We start from the raw sequence: 20868 nt of genomic DNA on the forward strand, positions 1-20868 counted from the left end.
ACGAAAGGCAATGTTGGCAAAATTTTTTATATTTACATTGGCCTTGCTTTATTTTGTAATGTAAAATAAGATTGTCTGCTAGAATCTGAGTTTTATAAGCAAGTCTAGGAATATATATGCAAGCCAATGTCAAATAAAGCATCTGCCCAACATCATCAAGGTCATCAAATCTCTCAGCAGCTATAACATTTGTTTCAGACTTGGCAAATATTATACTGAACTCAAGTTGTAGGGAAAATCCATAAAGAAAGGGGCACAACTGTTTGTTTATCAAAGGGAGTAGGAAAGTAAACAAGTAGGCAATGCCTTTCACAGCGAAGGCAGGCCATACCCAGTGCAAATTTCATTCCTGCAACCACGATTCCCCCATCAACGCAGATATTGCTGACAGGGGAATCCCTCCTTTTGAGCAATTATCTTCTCCCGGCGGGGGGGTAAGCCTTCCCAGCCGGGAGAAGACATTGATTATCGCTAGCGGCTATATCAGCCGCTAGTGATAATCACAAGAGAATCCGGCAGGCTGGTTGTGCCCAAATTGATCGATCGGCTTGGTACATTCAGCCTGCCCAGTAACAGTTCAAATCTCGGGCTGGTTCCTACTGAACCGGCTGACATTCAAACCATGTATGGCCGGCCTTAATGAATATGTTTAGTATAAGCCTTTTAAAAAAAAAAAACTTTTTTGAAAGCTTGCATCCTAAAATGTATTTGGTTAAAAGGTATTACTTACATTTCTATGTTCCTACTTCTATGGCTAACCTGGTACAACCCCTTACTTACAGAGCAAAAAATACATTTAGAAAGAGCACAGCTAGTATTTTTTATAAAACATATTTAACAGACATTTGAGACTCTATGAAGCTCCCTACAACACTGTCCCACAGAATTACTGATATGATATGTGAAGCACAGAAGAATAACACTGAACTCGACAAAGACAATTTTCAGTCTTTAATAATATTATTTGTGGTAGGACATTTTATATAAGTGATTTTAAATAAAATTAGAGTTAGGTTACAAGAAAAGGTAAATAATGAAACCATATTGCTTTTTGTTTTATTCTAATACAAGGATAACAGAACCCAAGCAGCTTTAAATTAATACACACTATTATACCATTGTCATATGTTATCCAACCACAATTTATTTAAACATTGTCCACTTAAAGTCCTCTGAAAAAATGCATTAGTAACAGCTTTTCTCCTGAAAGCAATTGCTGGACTTTCAGTTAAATTTAAAATGTATTTCCTTTAGGTTTGTTATCCTTTTACAGTGAACAGTTGAGAACCAGCCAAAAAGTTCACAACCTTAAGATCAAGGAAATGGATAATCTAGTTTTACAGGTAAAAGACAAAACAATACGTTGGATGGCTTACTTTTAATCCTAGGACTATAAGGATCATCAATACGAAAAGCTGGATCCAAGACACGATATATAACCTGTGATACAAGTAAGGTGAGAAAAATAAAAGTTTAAAATGTAAGTTAAATGTTGATAACATACTAAAAATAAAAAAAATAAAATTACCTCTCCCTCTGTGGAAGGTTCAATGTCAGAGTATCGAGAGTCACAGATGACATCATCAACTTTTTTCATTGGCCCAACAGAAACTCCAGGAAATGACGACTCACAATCATATGCAAAATATCTGTAGATGTTCCATGTTTTACCAAAGTCTGATGATCTTTCAATCACCATTGCAGCTGGCCGGAAGGTCTACAAAAATCAAGATGTTTTCTATTAACATAAACATCTGCTTGTAAAACTTAAGTGTTTAAATGTGCATAGTTTGACCACATAATAATGCTCCTGGCAAAACAAAGTCCAACATGGTTGTCTGCCAAAAACACAAGGGTATTGCTAAACTATACTAGCCATATGTTAATTCCAGACATCTGTTTGGAAGCCAGACAAAGACATTTTGTATGCATAACTTCTGTGTCCATAAACAAAGAAAGCTTACATAAATGCTTGTCTGAAGCCAAATCATATATACAATTAAATATCCTGCATCCTTTCCTGGGTATGTGAAAAAAAAATTACACAGCTATTGGTTTTGAACCCATGTCTACATATGTAGCTTGAATAATCTCATTGTACAATGTACAGTGTCTCTAACAATGGACCCTTCTATAAGCAAATTACACACTGGTAGCAATTGTGTTTGCTAGGGGAAGTCATGGATTCCTAACCTTAAAGGTCATGATGAGATGAGTGAAATGGAATTCTGCTTCAAGATCCAGCTGGATTGTGACATTTTCCACACCTTCATAAGAAAGAGAAAAAAACAGTGTGTTTAATGCCTTCTGAGACCGCCTGCTAAGAGATGGCTCAATAGAGGAAACAATAAAGTTACTTAGTTTTCTTCTATCAATCATAAATAAGATGCAAAAAATTATCGTTATAGTGGGGATATATGCTCCATCTCTTATTTATTACACGTGTCTATATAGCACAACAGTTTACACAACACTTTACATATATTGTACATTCACATCAGTCCCTGTCCTCAAGGAGCTTGCTACCTAAAACTGGCCATACATGGTTCAGTTTTTGTTCAGCCAGTGGGCTCAAAAAAAAAAAAAAAAAAAAAACTCAACCAATACCCCCATCCACACATTTAGGGTGGATGGGGGAATCCTTCCCACTGTGCTATTGTGTTCTGATACTGGAGAGACCCCTCTGCTGTCAGAGTAAACAGATTAGCACTGCAGCCACTGAGTGACTTTTATTCAACAGGGCAGGTGAACAGAGGTTGAACATCAGGTTGACTTCTGTTCAACTGCAGTGGCCACACATGGATCGAAGTTTAGCTGGTCCCTGGTGAACAAGACAATTTTCCATCCATCTATGTCAATTTCAAAATTTTATTCATGGGGAAATCTGTGACAGGGTACATGTCAATGTAGAGGTTGCTTCCATTTTACAACTCAATACTGGACCAAGTAATTTAACATTACCCTTACTGAATGAAGGTAGAAAAAATTAAAAATACAAAAGTGTGGTCAGACCCAACACAGAAATCATGATTATGGGATTTTAAAAAAAATAAAATAAAACCCTCTACTTTATAATAAGTCTTACCATTTTCTGACTGCCACCACAAATTAAAGCGATTAGGATCAAAAGTTGTGACTACGTTTTCAATAAGATGACTTTCTGTATTATCCACAGCATTATACAGTGCTCGCGAATCACACATGAAACATTTCTTTTCATCCTGGGAAAAGATAGACACACATTTCCATGTTACTAGAAGCTAAATATAAAAAGACAGATCATTGGCCAATATTGTGGAACAACTCCACTTACCATATGCTGAAAATGTGGGGTTGATTTACTAAAACTAGAAAGTGCAAACTATGCATGGCAGCCAATCAGCTTCCAACGTCTGCTTGTTCAATTAAGCTTTGACAAAAAAAAATCCTGGAAGCTGATTGGTTTCTATGCAGAGATGCACCAGATTTTGCATTCTCCAGTTTTAGTAAATCAACCCCTTTGTGTACTTTCACCCTCAAAAAATAAAATTATGACAAAACAAGTAACAAAATATATAGAAATAATAAGTGAGATACACCAAACTGAGGATGGATGCAATATCGTCAAAACAGCCTTGTCCTCTGGGAAATGGCCAGGTACGTGAATGCATGTTTTGTCTTAGTCTGTTATGTGTGTATGTACTGATGAAAGCAGATGTTAGCAGGAAAACCTTGGTGATCAATATGGTATTACAGTGCAGGAAACATTCATACTTCTAGTGAGTGGTCCTCCCTTATTGCTGATACTTGGCGGGCAGCTGCCCTTTTATTTCAGCACATAAGACTAACCTTAACAAGATTCAACAGCATATTTCACATTGTATTTCTATAATAGGTCAAGACCTTGAAATCGCAATTTAGCTCAATATTGTTATTTCCTAATTGTTTTATATACATAAATAATACTAGCAGTAATATTGCATCGTAAATATTGAGGTTGATATAATAAAGTCAAATAGGCCGTTTACGCTGCAGGAGAAGTTGCACCAGAGCTTAGTGAACGAGGTGAAACTCTGCTGACTTCAATCCTCCAATCATGTGCATGCAACAAGGTTTTTTTTTACTTGCACGTGATTGGGTATTCTTTCACTTCATTCACTAAGCTCTGGGGAAAATTATCTTGCAAAGTAAACAGCCTATTTGCCTTTAGTAGATCCTATTGTTTGTGACTTGTCTACACATCACATGAAGCCATTGGTTATCCATTTAAAAAAAAAACATTATTTCAGTTTTAACCATTTGTACATAAAGAGGGGTATACAAAGTGATCTTGGACAGGCATTTGGTTTAAGAGATATGAGCATATGAAGAGGGACAAACAGCAGTGATGCTTAGTAAGTCATCAGATTTTATCAATCATCGATTCTGAACTCTAGTTGATTCCACCATTACATACTGTAGTTTAGAACTTCAACATAAACTGCAGTCTGCTCACATAACTTGTAATAAAAACATCTTTGTCATACTGAAGCTTCCCTCCAAACTCTTTGCATATTATGTTATATATACTGCGATTCTGTACTTGCCAAATATGCTGCAGAAATCTCCCTTCACTGAGTCTGGCTGCAACCATTTTAACTGTGGGCAGCCTAACCACTCCGCAGTTTTAGGGTGGCAGGTTGGCTACCCCGGGCAAAACAACGTTACCTTACGTCTCTGTACCTTTTGGCCACTAGGGGGCACGCCCTGGAGCCGATGCAAGTGCCGGTGGGCATGATGACTGCCAGGCACCCACGGTCGGTCGTGACAGAGCGAGAACCGGGATCTGTGTGTGTGAACACACAGATCCCGGATCTCTCAGGGGAAAAGAGACTGATCGTGTGTTCATACTGATTATGAACACCGATCTGTCATCTCTCCTAGTCAGTCCCATTCTCCCCACAATTAGACACAGTGAGGGAACACAGTTAACCCCTTGATCGCCCCCAGTGTTAACCCCTTGACTGCCAGTGACATTTATACAGTAATCAGTGCATTTTTATAGCACCGATTGCTGTATAATTGTCCCTGGTCCCAAAAATGAGTCAAAAATGTCCGATGTGTCCTCCACAATATCGCAGTCCCGATAAAAATCGCTGATCACCGCCGTTACTAGTAAAAATAATAATCATAATAAAAATGCCATAAATATATCCCCTATTTTGTACGCGCTATAACTTTTGCTCAAACCAATCAATATACGCTTTTTGCGATTTTTTTTTTACCAAAAATATGTAGAAGAACACATATCGGCCTAAACTGAGGAAAAAAATGTGTTTGTTTTTTTTTAAAAATTGGGATATTTATTTTAGCAAAATGTAAAAGATATTGGGGGTTATTTACGAAAGGCAAATCCACTTTGCTCTACAAGTGCACTTGGAAGTGCAGTCACTGTAGATCTGAGGGGGACATGCAAGGAAAACAAAAAACAGCATTATAGCTTGCACATGATCGGATGATAAAATCAGCAGAGCTTCCCCTCAGATTTACAGCAACTGCATTTGTAGTGCAAAGTGGATTTGCCTTTCGTAAATAACCCCCATTGTTTTTTTTTCTTCAAAATTGTAGGTCTTCGTTTGTTTATAGCGCAAAAAATAAAAAAAACGGGGCTAAAGTGGTTAGGCTGCTGCCTGTTCACTTCCTGGATTTACACAGAAGAAGGAGAGAGGGAGACAGAGACAGACAGACAGACAGAGAGAGAAACAGACAGACAGACAGACAGAGAGAGACAGAGACACCTAGGCTAATGACCAGACAAAGAAACAGGAAGTGGGCTGGATAAGGTATTCACTGGCAGAAAAAAAAAAAAAGACTATCCAAAGTTAAAACAAGGGCAGAAGATTTAATAGATGGAAAGATGAAAAAATGATTGAAGGTCCGCTTTCAGGTCTTCCTTGCCTTGGTAAATTACAACCCACTATATAAAGTGTCACAGTAAGGTAAATATCAGGCTAAGCTACAGAAAGCCTTGACAGAGCTTTTTATTTCACTTTTTGGCAGCACAATGAAGCATGTTGTACCACGTGACTATGGGTTACTGGGCCATAATACTCTATAATAATAATAATTATTATTATTATTATACAGGATTTATATAGCGCCAACAGTTTACGCAGCGCTTTACAACATTAGGGCAGACAATACAAGTACAATACAATTCAATACAGGAGGAATCAGAGGGCCCTGCTCGTTAGAGCTTACAATCTAGGAGGGAGGGTCAAGTTATACAAAAGGGTAATAGCTGTGGGGGATGAGCTAATGGAGAAAATAGTGCAGTTGTTAGATGGAGGCAGGATAGGCTTCTCTGAAGAGGAAAGTTTTCAGGGATCGCCTAAAGGTGGATAAATTTGGAGACAGTCTGACAGATTGGGGTAGCGAATTCCAGAGGATGGGCGAGGCTCGGGAGAGTCCTGGAGGCGGATATGGGAGGAGGTGATGAGGGAGCTAGAGAGCAGGAGGTCCTGGAAGGAACGGAGAGGGCGATTAGGTTGGTATTTTGAGACTAGGTTAGTGATGTAGCTGGGGGCAGAGTTGTGGATGGCTTTGTAACTTATTGTTAGTATTTTGAATTTAATTTGTTGGGTGAGTGGCAGCCAATGGAGGGATTGGCAGAGAGGGGTAGCAGACACTGAGCGGTTTGTAAGGTGGATGAGTCTGGCAGCAGCATTCATGATGGACTGAAGGGGGGATAGTCTATTTAAAGGTAAGCCAATGAGGAGGGAGTTGCAGTAGTCGAGGAGAGAGATAACCAGGGAGTGAATCAGGAGCTTTGTGGTTTCATTGGTTAGAAAGGGACGTAGTTTAGAGATGGTGCGGAGGTTGAGGCGGCAAGCTTTGGAAAGTGATTGGATGTGGGGCCGAAAGAAGAGTTCAGAGTCCAGGATAACACCTAGCACCCTGACATGTGGGGACAGGTGGATGGTTTTGCCATTATAAGCTTGGTTTTGGACAAGTTGAGTTTGAGGAAGTGGTGTGACATCCATACAGATATGTCGGTTAGTAAGTTAGTGATGCGTGAGGAGACTGATGGAGTGAGTTGAGGGGTGGAGAGATAGATTTGTGTGTCGTCAGCGTAGAAATGATATTGAAAGCCATGAGAGGTTATCAGCTGACCCAGGGAAGAGGTGTAGATTGAAAATAAAAGAGGTCCAAGAACAGAACCTTGGGGGACCCCAACAGAGAAGGGAAGAGGAGTGGAGGAAGTAGAATTGTAAGTGACACTGAATGTGCGTTGGGATAGGTAGGATGAGAGCCACTGAAGAGCATAATACTAATAATAATACTCTCCCTCCTATGTAGATAATCTAATGACCCCTCCACCGTGCTGCACTGCCCCTTCCCTGCTCACAACACCATGACCTGGTTTATCACAATAGCACATTTCTAAGCTAACTTTCCAGTGAAAGACGGCACATAACAGATATGGGTTTAACGCAAGCAGCACACCATTTAAGTATTTTCTTACTATTAGAGAATACAATGTAGGGTGCATTGTGCATAAAAAAAATAATAGTTTGCACTGCTGGGACACGACATGAAGAGATTTAAGGGGTTTTCCACTTAGAAAAAGAAAGCAGTCCAATGTTAATTGACAGAGCTCTCCCTGTCTGGAATTCACTACTGATCAGAAAAAACAAAACAAAAAAAAAAAAAAAAAAAAACGCACACCGCCTAGCTGTTTGGGTTTTTTGGGCTGGTTCACACTGGTGCGATGTCAGAGATCAGATCACTGCAGTGAAAATCACATGCGATCTCTGTGCGATGCGATTTTAGCCATAAATAACGTATGGCTGAATTTGCATCAAACTCGCACAGCACCCTTTTTTTGTCTGCAGCAGAATCGGATTGCATGGGTGTTCACACCCATGCGATCCGATTCCTGTCTGAGTTTGCAGATCACACTGCGATATGCGAACTGATTTAGGGGTGTCATTAACTTCTGACACTCCCAGTAGTTCGCATAGGGCAGTGTGAACTGCCGCCGGGAAACATGCGATGTGGGAACCCGCAGTGGATTTGCAGGGTTCCTGCATCGCAGCAGTGTGAACCGGCCCTAAGGCACAATTTATCTGAGTCTTAAACAACAATAGATAATAAAAACATTGGATGTGTTGGTATGGCAATCTGTACTTTTTTTTTCATTCAGCCCACTGGGCTAAATAGAAAAAAGCTTATATAGTGTGTACCCCACAATAGTCACCCTACGTGCTTTAATGGCTTAAAGACAGAAAACTCTTGAAAAAAAAAAAAGAATTTTTATTGCTGAGATCTCTGGGTTGTAAAACAAACCATTTAAAGTTGCTACATCAAGAGGTGGAATGACAAACATTTCCTTCAAGTCATTAGCTGTAACACAGCTCAAGAAAAAAGGAAGTGGTTATAATTAGAAACTAATTAGGAAACTACATTTAGTTCAAACAGAAACAAAGAGCTATGGAAATGCTACAAAACAAAGGACTATGGACTGAATCTTGGGAAGATGGTCACGTATATTTATATGAGGAAGATAGTGAAATTTATAGTAATAGATGGCCTCCGCAGGCAGTTTTTTATTTCCCTGTTGAGGGGGCTAAGGTCGAACATACCAGATAACATATCAATAGTATTACGCTGGCCATACACCTTTCGATTCCTTTTGTTCAGTCTGTGGACTGAAAGGGAAAAAGTCTAAAGCTGATTGAAATTCAGCCAGTTCAGTAGGGACCATTTGTATTACAAATCAGTGTGTGGCCTTCCCTGCTTGACGTCTGTCAAAAGTGGCATGCTAGAAAACTTCTCTCTGCAACCGCTGATAAATGTATTCTGACAGCGACATCGTCCTATCAGGGAGGATTCCTCCATTCACGTCGTTTGTGTGGATGAAGGAGATAGATCGATAGATCTCTATTTTTTTTTTTTTCTGATTAGCTGAATGAGAACAGCGTATGGCCAGCTTATTCATGCTAAACAACATGGACAGACGCCTCCCCTGCTGGGCTATTGTATTCAGCCAGCCACTGGCAGAATACCTGAACAACTGCTGCTTGTTTGAAAATTTCTAGCAGGCTCCTTCGCCAAAAATTATGAATCAACTTTTGTCAATTGAAGCGGGGCCAGCAGGGCCATGCTCCTATTTTGGCTGGTTCTTCTGGAACCAAGATAAAGAGAAACTGGCTGCACACAACCACTGAGCCATTGCAAAATGAATCCTTTTGTTGTCGTCATAACCAGAAAAGCAAGACAGGACAATATGTTGACGCGTTTCACACTGACATCTCATGCTTAATCATAACGTCTTCTGGAACCAGCCAAAATTTGCTCATTGTTTGACAAGCTTAAATCCCTCCAACTGGTTTAAAGCTTTAGGCAATGAGAAGAGGCCGGAGAGAGCGGAGAAGTCAGAAGAAGACCCCCGGAGCTGCTTAATAAAATTACTTTAAAAACCTGTGTAGTGTGTTTTATTTATTGACACTTTTTCCCCCTAGGTGAATGGGTAGGGGTACGATGTACCCCATACTCATTCACATAGGGTGGGGGGGCCGGGATCTGGGGGCCCCCTTATTAAAAGGGGGCTCCCGGATTCCGATAAGCCCTCCGCCCGCAGACCCTGACAAACAACAGCCAGTGTTGTCAGGAAGAGGCCCTTGTCCTCATCAACATGGGGACAAGGTGCTTTGGGCTGGGGGGATAAGGGTCTGGTATGGATTTTGGGGGGGATCCCCACGCCGATTTTTCGGCGTAGGGCGTTCCCCTTAAAATCCATACCAGACCTATGGGCCTGGTATGCCCCTGGGGGGAGCCCATGCCGTTTTTTAAATTTAAAATTTGGCGCGGCGTTCCCCCTCATGAATCATACCAGACAGCTGTCAGCACTGCCTGTCACTCCTCGGGAAAGGAAAACAAAAGTTTTCCTTTCCCGATGAGCGAGCCAGCTCGGCGCTGGCTCCCGCGATGGGACTCGCAGGTGTCAAATCTCGCCGATAGCAGCTGCGAGATTGTCACAATATCGCGGTCACCTACTGTACCTGAGCATATCTTTGGTGTGTAGGAGGAAAGCTACAGAAGCACATGGAGAACATGTAAACTCCATGCATGTAGTGTTGTATTTGGGATTGTTCCTCAATCACAGTTTGAGGCCTGCTTAAAATGTCAAGCCAAAGCGTTTTTTAGTTATGCATAGGAATGAGGAAGGGTTACATCCCCTGCTTAGATATCAGAACATAGTTTATTCTAACTGTCCTGCCAACAAGGTTTTACCAGACAGGAGGTGAAGAGAACTCTTCCAACAGCAATGTTTTCTATTAGTAAAGTAAGGGAAGGCTAGAAACCCTGTCAGATTTGGACTTTGGACTTTGTCCCTGCTGTAGGTACACTTTACGTCAACAGCATTTGCCCATACTTGTGCAAGGGCCCATTCACACAGGGAGATTAGTTCCGTGGACCAAGCAGGTCCATATTCTGCCAGCACAGGGATGCACAAGGGTTTGCATGCATCCCTGTCCTGGCAGTCTATAGATGTATTTTGGGACACCTGGCTGCACAAACACAGTTGCTATGTCCCAATGTAACAACTGTGCGGGTGCATGTTGCTGAACTGACTCTGGGTGCGTTTGGGGCTGTGCACAGATGTCACATTGAGGCACAGAGACTGCGTCCATGCAGCCTTGTGGGTGCAGGAATGCGTGTAAATCCTGTAATGTTCCTGCACCCACAGCCACCTGCAAGCAAAACACACTGCTCTTTAACATACATGTGGGGTGCCAATAGCTCTTAAAGTGGTAGTAAACCGCATAAAAAATAAAATAAAAATTAGGCGCCGGGCAGTTTAACCACTTCCATACTCCATGTGACTTCCTGGGCTTTCATCATTCAGATATCATCTTTTTCCAGCCGGCAATTCCCTACACCGTAAAAACAATAGCGACAGTTCAGCACCCTCCAGTGCTTCTACCGGGTCGCTCAATGTGATCGGCGAGCTGGAAAAAGAATCCGCCAGCAGCGGAAGTTTACCATAGATCTCAACGAGGACCAGATGGCCCCCGGTCATCTCTATCTCGGAGGCCGGGCGTGACATTATTTTTTTTTTATCTCAGTCTTTCCTGACCCCACATCTCTCTATAAAGAGGACCTGTCAGGCCCCATTCCTATTACAATGGATGTTTACATTTCCTTGCAATAGGAATAAAAGTGATAAAAAAATACAAAATTTAAAAGAAAGTGTAAATATAAAAAAAAAAAAAAATTTAGTGCCCCCGTCCCCACGTGCTCACACGCAGAAGCAAACATAGGCCGCGTCCACACGTGTAAACGACGTTCAAACCACACGTGAGGTATCACCGTGAACATTAGAGAGCGAGCAATAATTCTAGCACAAGATCTCCTCTGTAACTCTAAACTGGTAACCTGTAAAAAAAAAAACTTTAAAGCGTCGCCTATGGAAATTTTTAAGTACTGAAGTTTGGCACCACTCCACGAGTGTGCGCAATTTTAAAGCGCAACATGTTAGGTATCTATTTACTCGGGGTTAGATCACAGTTCACATTATACAAACAAATTGGGATAACTTTACTGTTTGTTTTTTTTAAATTTAAGTGTTTTTCCAAAAAAAAAAAAAAAAAACGCGTTTGAAAAATTTCTGCACAAATACCGTGTGGCATAAAAAATTACAATGACGGCCATTTTATTCCCTAGGGTCTCAGATTATATATATATATATATATATATATATATATTTTATGTTTGGGGTATCTGAGTAATTTTCTAGCAAAAAAAAAAAAAAGGAAGGTGATTTTTACATATAGGAGAGGAATAACGGAATTTGCCCAGTATGGAAGCTGGAAGCGGTTAAATCATAATGTGTTAGTATTCATCGCATACTAGCACATTATGACAGACTTGCTTGAAAACAAAGCTGTGCGCTGCCACTGCTGAAGGAGTTTCCATCTTCACATGGTCTTCGGTGATATGAATGGCCGAGTCGTGAAGGAATGCACAGAAGTCACTGTTTACGACACAGCATGGGTATACCGCTCCTTCACCGGCTGCATCTAAAGTAAGTATCTCCCAAACAGCGTCCGTTTAGGAGATATTTACTGTACCTACTGGTATACCTATAGGCTTACCTATTGGTAAAAAACATACAAGGGAGTTTACTCCCACTTTATTGGCACCCCCATGTACCATGTGGTTTCAGTGCAGCTGTGATTTTTTAAAAAGGGACCTTTTTTCCTGCATTTCCTGTAGGTACAACAGCCCATTCAGATGAATGGGCCGCTGTACCTACACAAACATGGCATGGAAAATGTCTAGATGCGATCCTAGCCTAAGGGGTAAATTCCCTTATAAAGTGCATCATCCATTGCAAAGTGAACAGCTTTTGTGCTTTTAGTAAATTAACGCCTTTCCATCTTCAGACTCCAAATAATTTGCTTATGTTACCCCCCACCCAAAACAAAAACAAAAACATATAGAGGGGAATTTATCAAAATTGGAGCTGACAGAATCTGGAACAGCTGTGCATGGCAACCAATCAGCTTCAATCTTCACCTTGTTCAGTTAAGCTTTGAAAATGAAAGATAGAAGCTGATTGATTACCATGTGAGCTGCTTCAGTTTTGATAAATTCCCTTCATAGTTTTAGATAGAGGGAACATGCTACTTTTATGTAAAATGTAAAGGTTGATCACAGGAATGGAGGGGACGGCAGATGCTATCTAGTGGCTTTGTGGAAAACACAGAGTTAATCCAGAAAACAGAGGGCTGAAAGCCGTGTAAACAGGGACAGGATACACTATGCAGATGCAACTGTTCAAACAATGCATATGTGTGTGAATATTCACATTACACCCAGCCTCCTCTGCCAGATGTTTTTTGTTTAAATGGGGAATGTTGAGGGGGAGAGCTTCATTCCTGCCTGGGAAGATTTGCAGATCCCCCTTAGGATTTGAGTGTGTCCATGTTCCCTTTCTCATATGTCATGGGAAAAAATCCTTACAATTAGTGTGGGAAGGGAGCAAAAGTTATAGGGAGCAGAGAAAGAGGGTTTTACCTGGAGATGGCTAACAATACAGAACGAACTTGGCTTCTGGAGACCACATGTAGAAGATGCAGTGAGTTGCTGAGCTCGTCCATTCAGCAGGTCACCAGTGGCTGGGTAGCAGCTGCCTTCAGCACATCCATGGCTGAACTCTGGTTCTTGAGAATGGACAATGCCAAACAGTACGACTAAGTAAAAAAAAAAGGTTAGAAATTTAATTAATGCACATCAGAGATTTAACTTAATTCAACAAGTTGGTACCAAAAAGACATCCGACTTACATTATTATTATTATTATTATTATACAGGATTTCTATAGTGCCAACAGCTTGTGCAGTGCTTTACAACATACAAAAAAATGCTAAAGAACAGTAAACCAGATCAAATAAAATGTATTATCTTGTCATGCATTGAATTAATCTCTGACCGACAGCGGTATCTCATCCTTAACTTCAAAACTTAAAATTGCCTAGCTGAGCTAATAATCCGATTGGTTGCTGTGACTGCCGCACGTTGTTCATCCTAATTGTTCTTTGCTCTGATGCATTTATTTAAAAAAAAAATAATAATAATGTATTACAGGTACTTACACAGCACTGTACATTCACATAATTTGTCTGCCCTTAAAGTAATATTAAACGTTCACTTTAATGTTTAAAATAACAGCAATGGTAATGCTATTGCACAGAGCAGCCCCGATTCTTTTTTACTGGGGACTCCCCCTCAGGTACTCCAGGCTCCTCCTCTTCAGCGAGTGCCCCCCATGGAAAGCCACTTTCCATGGAGACACCCACGCAGGCTCCCTACCAAGCTGCCCTGACTGTGTCTAATGACACAGACCAAGCAACTCGGCCCCACCCCCCACTCCCTTGTCACAGCATTTGATTGATAGCAGCGGGAGCCATGAATCTGCCCAATAAGGAGGGAGACAGCGACAAGAGCTGCTGCTCTTGTGTACTTTGCTGGATCGGATTGAGCTCTGGTAAGAATAAGGGGGGGGGGGGGGGGCATCCTGCAGAAGAGAAGGTTTTTTACCCTAATGTAAAGATGAATTAAGGTAGAAAACCTGAAGACTATAGAATCAATAAAGAAGTAAAGTATTCTGTACACTGGACCCCCCACCCCCCTCGGAGTGAACAATCTAATGGTGGCCAAGCACACTTTGATAAATGATCAATTTCTTTCCGATTGACCTGTTTCAATAAAAAAATTGATGTATAACAGACCATTCAAATTGATATTGTGCTTCATGTGCTACACACAGGAAGTGTATTTTGATCAATAATTAAATATAATCGTAAACAGGGATTTTTTTCCCTCAGAGAATAGGTTCAGGAACTCCCCTTTTCAAGTCACCCCTTTTCTTCGCCCCCTATCCACCCTTGGTTCCATCCTTTACCCACCTTTCGGTATGGACCTTTTTAGAGAATACAGAACCAAGTATCATTTTGTGGTGCTAAGTAATTTGTATAGATTTTATTAATAAGCATTAAGATATACACCCTTCTTTCAACAACAGACCCCCCCAGTAACAAAAGATCCACCCTAGTAACAGATCCACCCCAGCAACAATAGACCCCTGTCAGCAACAACAGATCTCCCAGAAACCAGCATCAATAGACCCTCCAGCAGCCAGCAACAATAAACCCCTCTCTCATCAGTAGATCCATCACAGCAACAATTGGCCCCCAGCAACGATAGATCCCCCATCAGCCAGCATCAATGGATCCTCCAGTAGTCAACAACAATAGACCCTTCCCATCAACAACAGATCTCCCAGCCTCCAGCACACCCCAGCACCCTTCGCCATTACATACATTCAGTGCAGGGGGTGCCGGAACTGCGTTCCCCCTCATTCCCGCTGAAAAAAAGCCCTGATCGTAAAATTACCAATTGCATTTCTGTTTCCACCAGAATCTCTGAATCTGACTGAAATACTGTTGTGTTCATGAACAAAGTATCTAAACGCTGCAAACATACTCCACCCTGGCTAAACGACTCAGTTTAATTGAATTCAGTTGAAATGTAGTCTATATTTATTGAAAGGCAAGCTATGGCTGTGGATAAGATAATTTTGATGGAATAAAAAAAATAATTAAATTGAAGAGCATGTGGCCACCCTAGGGTCTCTTCATTGCCATTCCTTGCACTCAAGGAGCTTACGATCTATGGTGCCTCGTACACACTACTAGCTTTTTTTTTCGTTCAGCCCAGCGGGGTGAACGAAAACAATCTGACAGCTCAGTTCGAAGCTGTTATACTATCAATCCGATGTTAGTACAGCAATCTCCCCAGTTGAGCTATTGTGTTCTGACAGGGGGACGGCCCCCCCGCCAGAACACTTAGGTTAGCGCTCTCATCCATTGGCTTGGAGCCGGCATCTGTCACACCGGCTGCCGTACACAGGGGCCAAATGTCAGCTGGGTTTCTATTGAACCGGCTGATGTTGGCCAACATTCGGCCCCTGTGTACCAGGCTTAATTACGCATACAAATACATACTAGGGACACTTTAGACAGGAAACATGTCTGAAGCAGGAAATGCATGCAAACTTCATGCAGGTAGTGTCCTGGTTGGGATAAGAGCCAAGAACCACAGTGCTGCAAGGCAGGAATGCTAGCCACTAAGCTACTGTGCTGCATTTAAAAACATATATTGTATGTGCATTTTCAACACAGCAAGGGGAAGATTCACAGCCAATCCAATTATACATGTCGACAGGAGCAAGAATGGGTGCTGTATTGAAGGGCGTTAGAAAATATTACAGTGACAGCTACAGGCGTTGTAAAATTCCTGGGTGGGTTTACAATTAAGCACCTTTAATTGCTGCTAGTCACACAGACAAAGAACACACTAAACTCCCTGTAGCAAGGAAATAGCATATAAATGTACACAAAGGAAACGGTAAAAGGGTAAAATAAAGATGTTAAAAAGTGTAACATAAACCCATCCCACATACACAAATTAGACAAAAGAGGACAATTCAGGACCGCCAATAGGATCATTTGCTGTGTGCTGGTATTACGCCAGCATAAACTGTGGTCCAAGATGAGTAATGAACGTTTCTGGCAAAAATCATTCCTCCTTATATATCATCACACAATATAGAGAGGAATGATGTACAGTAATCTGAAAAATTATATAATTTTGAAAATCACCCCTTATAAAGGATTCATGTATACTTTTTTGCCTTATTTGTAGCACATCTGCACACATTCCTATAATACTAAAAGCTTGATGTGCACATTCCTGTGTAATACCATAAAGTAGATCTAAAGCCATTTTTTTTTCAGTTTGGACAGAGTAAGGGAAGGCTATAACCCCTGTCAGTTTTTTGCTATATGTGTCCCTTGGCAATATATTTCCCCATCTGTGCCCCATAAGCACAACAGGAAGGAGAGTAAGTGGAAATCCCACCACAGTCAGGGAATTCCTGGTTGCCATCAGAACTAGCATTATCATTGGACCCAAAATGTGGGATTTTATTTCACTCTTGGTAGAACCAATAAACAGGAAAAAGAAGAGGATGAATCTCTATAACGGGGACACAGACAGCAATAAAAACCTGACAGATGTTCTAATCCCTCTCCACTCTAAAACTGAAAAAAAGCCCCCACATTACCTCCAGAGCTTCTCCTTTCCTCTGGAAATCTCTACCCTGATCTGACCAGCCAACACTTACTCTACCTACCTTTAGGCGATCCTTGAAAATTCATCTTTGCTTCAAGGAAACCTATTCCACCTCCAGCGATACTTTTACTTTTTCTGTCACCTCATCCCCCACAGTTATTACCTTTTTAATCACCTCTCCTTAGATTGTATGCTCTCATGAGCAGGGCCTTCCTATATTGAATCATATTATAACTGTGCTCGTGCCCTTATTTTGTAAAGCCCCGTGCAAACTGTTGATATTATATAAATCCAGTATAATAATAATCTAATCTACAAATGAAATGTGTGTGCGTAAGGCCCCGTTCTCATCTGGCGTTTTGGGATCTTTGTCAGAATCACTGCGATTCCACCCTCGATCCTAAATCTCGTCGCAACAGTGGCAAAATGCACCACATGTGTTTGAGTGCCATTTGTTTTTCATGTTACCTAAACGCGGTGTAGATTTGCCGCAATAAATCTCACTGCAAACCGCATCGTGTGAAGCTTCTCATCCATCACGATTAGGTGCCATTAAAAATACGAGTGGTAATTCTGCCCAGGTTCCCAAAACTCCAGATGTGAACGGAGCCTTAAACTACCGAACAATGTCAATGGGCCCCTATACAATAATTGTATCTTGCTTTCCATGAGAACGATTTGTAGAAGGGTGAGGTCAGACAAGCACATATTACTTGATTAGAATAGAAATAGGCTGCATGTGTCCCTCCAACTGGTTTAAAAGAATAGTTGAGCATAGAAATGTACAAGAGGATCAGCCTATCACCTAAACAAACATAATAGAGAGTGATCAACTTCATAAACTGTACATGTGTAAATTGGTCTCTGGACATGCTCATAACACAGACAGAGGGATCGCCATTCGTTTCTTCTGCCCAGAATGAGAAGGACCTGACACTACATGCCCATTATGTTATCAGAAGTGCAATGGGAACTGTACAAAATGTTGTCCAAAAGTCACGCTAGTGCTAGATGTACTTCGATGTGCAGACCATGACTGCACCTAACTAGTGTATATGTTCCTGTTCCAAACGTGCCTTTACCACATACATGATGGTTCTTATTAGAGGTAGTGGTGATGCCTTTTGATGGGAGGCTAAAGCCAGGCAGCTGCAAAACACAATGTTCCCTTCAAATCTTATCTACAAAGCAGTTAGGACTTGCAGCACTGATATTGCTTTTCTTTCCTACCCCCCACTGTTGGGGGTAATTAACCATTTTAGTTCTACAGGATATAAAGCTCTTTTGTTAAACTCCAAGTACCCATAAAAGGAAATGAATCATGTTTGAACTATTTTTTTTTAAAACCGTTTGTGGCATATATTGTTAAAAACTACAGTACGCTAATTATGTACAGCAAGAACAAAGAAAAGCAACGTTTACACAAAGTTTGTCAAGATAGAGAAAAAACTGAAAGGATCAAAAAGGACAACCCAACCACAACCCTCAGCTACCCTTTTCTTCAAATGCAAGTCATTAAACTAGATGCAGTATTGTTTCATGCGAAAATTAGCTTAGAAAGTCAGCAAATTCCATGGGGAGTATCCCTGATAAAGTGGAAAAGTTCAGAAAAAAAAAAAAGTCCCAACACAGATTTATTGTATGTGCCTATACCATGAGATGACAGATCATGTTCTACAAAACAGCAGCCACAGTTCACTGGCTTTGAAACTGAAAACCTAAAAGGGCATGCTGAACTTAGTAGTTCCACAAAAAAAATTCCAAAGAAAACAATGCTTGTACTTGTCTGAATTTGAGCTATGAACTAATGTATGACTGTTTCTCATGGTGAAAATTAACTTTTCTCACATAGCGGAGATTGCTTCATGCATAATAAGAGATTCAGTTAGCCATTAACCCAGGACACTGGGGGATGCATCTTACACAACTTAATTGGAAACAGACCCCTGCCTGACACACCCTGCTAGTTTTCCTTTAATAAAGACCACCTGAAACCTCTCCGTCACACATGAAAGACAAGATTAATTTGCTTCATTATGAGAACATTTTACATCATACAGTAAAAACATTCAAACCAATGTAGTATACAAGTTGTTTGCATACCATCTAGGTAGTGCAATCAAAGAATGCATTTAAAATACACATTGCTCGCAATACAACATACAGGGGTTGTTTTATTAAAACTGGAGAGGACGAAATCTGGTGCAGCTCTTTTGCAATAAAGCTTTTTTCGTCAACGCTTCATTGAACAAGCCGAAGTTAGAAGCCGATTGGCTACCATGCAGAGCTGCGCCAGATTTTGCACTTTCCAGTTTTAGTAGATCAACCTAGGTAAATGAAATCCTAAAAGGTCAACCTAAATGTCTTAAACTTAAGAGGCTAACTGTAGTAACCGAATGCTGTAAGCATCACAGTACAGTTCTACATACTCTTCTAAGTGAGTCAAGATCATCTTCATTCAATACACACATATTCTACTGTCATTACCTAGGAAAAGTCCCGGCACCTGGATTAACACCATGGTCCTCCTTGGCTGGGGACACACAGGGTAAATTTGCTTGATTAGCTATCTTCTGTAAAAATAAAGGGAAGATTAGAAAACAATTTGTGAAGTCACAAAGTCACTATGTAATAAAGAGCATATTTGCCTTGTGAGCTGTGCTTCCTCCTGTGCCTCTTAGATGACTGTGGAATTTCTTTTTTCCCAGACCAAAAAAAAAAAAGCTGGAAGTTGAGCTTCATGCACATGCTCAGTGCACATTACATGATAGCAGTCCCACACCTCCCTGTGCTTTACTGGAGTCCCACCCCTAGAGTGTGGGCTCTGCTCTGCTCCGCTCATAGGAGGACCTGAACATCAATGAAATTCATGGACTAGATGACCTTACCCACACCCCACTGAAATGTCATGTGTTGTATAGGAAAAAAGCTTTACTTTTACAATAGGATACAGTCTACATGTACTCCTAAAAAGTGGTTGAAACTTTAAATCAAAATATAGTGATAGAGACAAAACAATAAGCTGGCCATAGACTAGTGGACATTTGTTTGAACACTTTCAAACATCTATTCAATCTTCCAAATGTTAGTGAGCTCAAATTGGCAATCGTTTTTGACCGTAGCGATGAAAAAAGTTGAAGAGAGAGGATGGAAATTTTTTCTCAATTGAAAAGAATTTTAACTGTGCATTGTCTAGACACAAATGAAACCTGTTTAATATGCCCGGGATTCCATTCGAGTGGCAGGTCTGGACAAAATTTGAAGGACTTTTGTACAAATTGAGTTGACTCAATAATGGCAAGAGCAAACGATTTTTCAGAATTTACATATAAATATTTGAACAAGATTCTACAGGTGTATGGCCAGCTTTAAAATTCTGTTCCGGGCATTAAATATTTAAACTTAAAAACAACTGGTTATAATAATAATTAAACCAGACTTAGCCCTAGTTCACACCTATGCATTTTTTAGTGCGTTTTCATTTTGAAGAAACACACTACAGTACATTTAACATGGTTTCCTATGGATGTAGTTCACATCTGTGCATTTTATGGAAAGGGTCAGGGACTTTTTTTCTGGTTTTTGGTTCCATAGACTTCAATGGATCAAAAGTGTGTGCAAAATGTACCTGGAATAAGCAAACTGCAACCTGCAAAGGTGTGAACCAGACCTCAGGGCTCATTCACACCAGCTCTGTGGGGCTGCATTCAGTAGGATTGCTAAATGTAGTTCCAACACACAGACAAGGCAATTTACCTATTGTAGTGTTGTTTCAGCTCACACTGTGAACAGCGTTACATGAAATGTCATTTTGAGACATTCTAATAAAGTAAAAAAAAAAAAAAGAAGAAGAAAAAAGTAAACATTGCAATGAATTATAACAACGCACTGCACTGCCCCTATGCAATGCATGCCAGTGGACGAAAGTTATAGAGAGTATAATGCACTCCTGCTGATAGGAATGAATCTTAATACTCTCAAGATTATATTATTTTGTGAAAATCACATCTGCCCTAACCCTAGAAATAATAATAAACCTAAAGAATGAACAAAAGCAGGTATTTTTCTTCTGCAATGCTTGTAAATATTTATCCCTCTAGTGTCACTCATGTAATCAGTGCCAAGGCAATGGACGTGTGGTCTGTATGGAAAATGCTTGGAGGGTGAAATTTAGGCATAGCTGGTCAGTCAGAGGCTGCACCTGTA

At 40.6% G+C, this 20868-nt stretch overlaps 1 protein-coding gene across 1 annotated transcript in view; it reads right to left on the reverse strand.

Moving 5' to 3' along the window:
- The window catches only part of LAMB1 (laminin subunit beta 1), an 80258-nt gene extending 60813 nt beyond the window's left edge, over positions 1 to 19445 (reverse strand). Inside the window, exons 1-7 of the mRNA XM_073619677.1 lie at positions 19311 to 19445; positions 19150 to 19235; positions 13045 to 13220; positions 3086 to 3221; positions 2194 to 2267; positions 1529 to 1717; positions 1377 to 1440 (exon numbers count right to left, since the gene is read on the reverse strand). Of these exons, the coding sequence (XP_073475778.1) occupies positions 1377 to 1440; positions 1529 to 1717; positions 2194 to 2267; positions 3086 to 3221; positions 13045 to 13220; positions 19150 to 19183 (673 nt within the window). The 5' untranslated portion in view covers positions 19184 to 19235; positions 19311 to 19445. The remainder of the gene's footprint in view (positions 1 to 1376; positions 1441 to 1528; positions 1718 to 2193; positions 2268 to 3085; positions 3222 to 13044; positions 13221 to 19149; positions 19236 to 19310) is intronic.
- Between the last annotated feature and the right edge of the window lie 1423 nt (positions 19446 to 20868).

The sequence above is a fragment of the Aquarana catesbeiana genome, linkage group LG03 (assembly GCF_042186555.1).
Source record: "Aquarana catesbeiana isolate 2022-GZ linkage group LG03, ASM4218655v1, whole genome shotgun sequence".
NCBI lineage: Eukaryota > Metazoa > Chordata > Amphibia > Anura > Ranidae > Aquarana > Aquarana catesbeiana.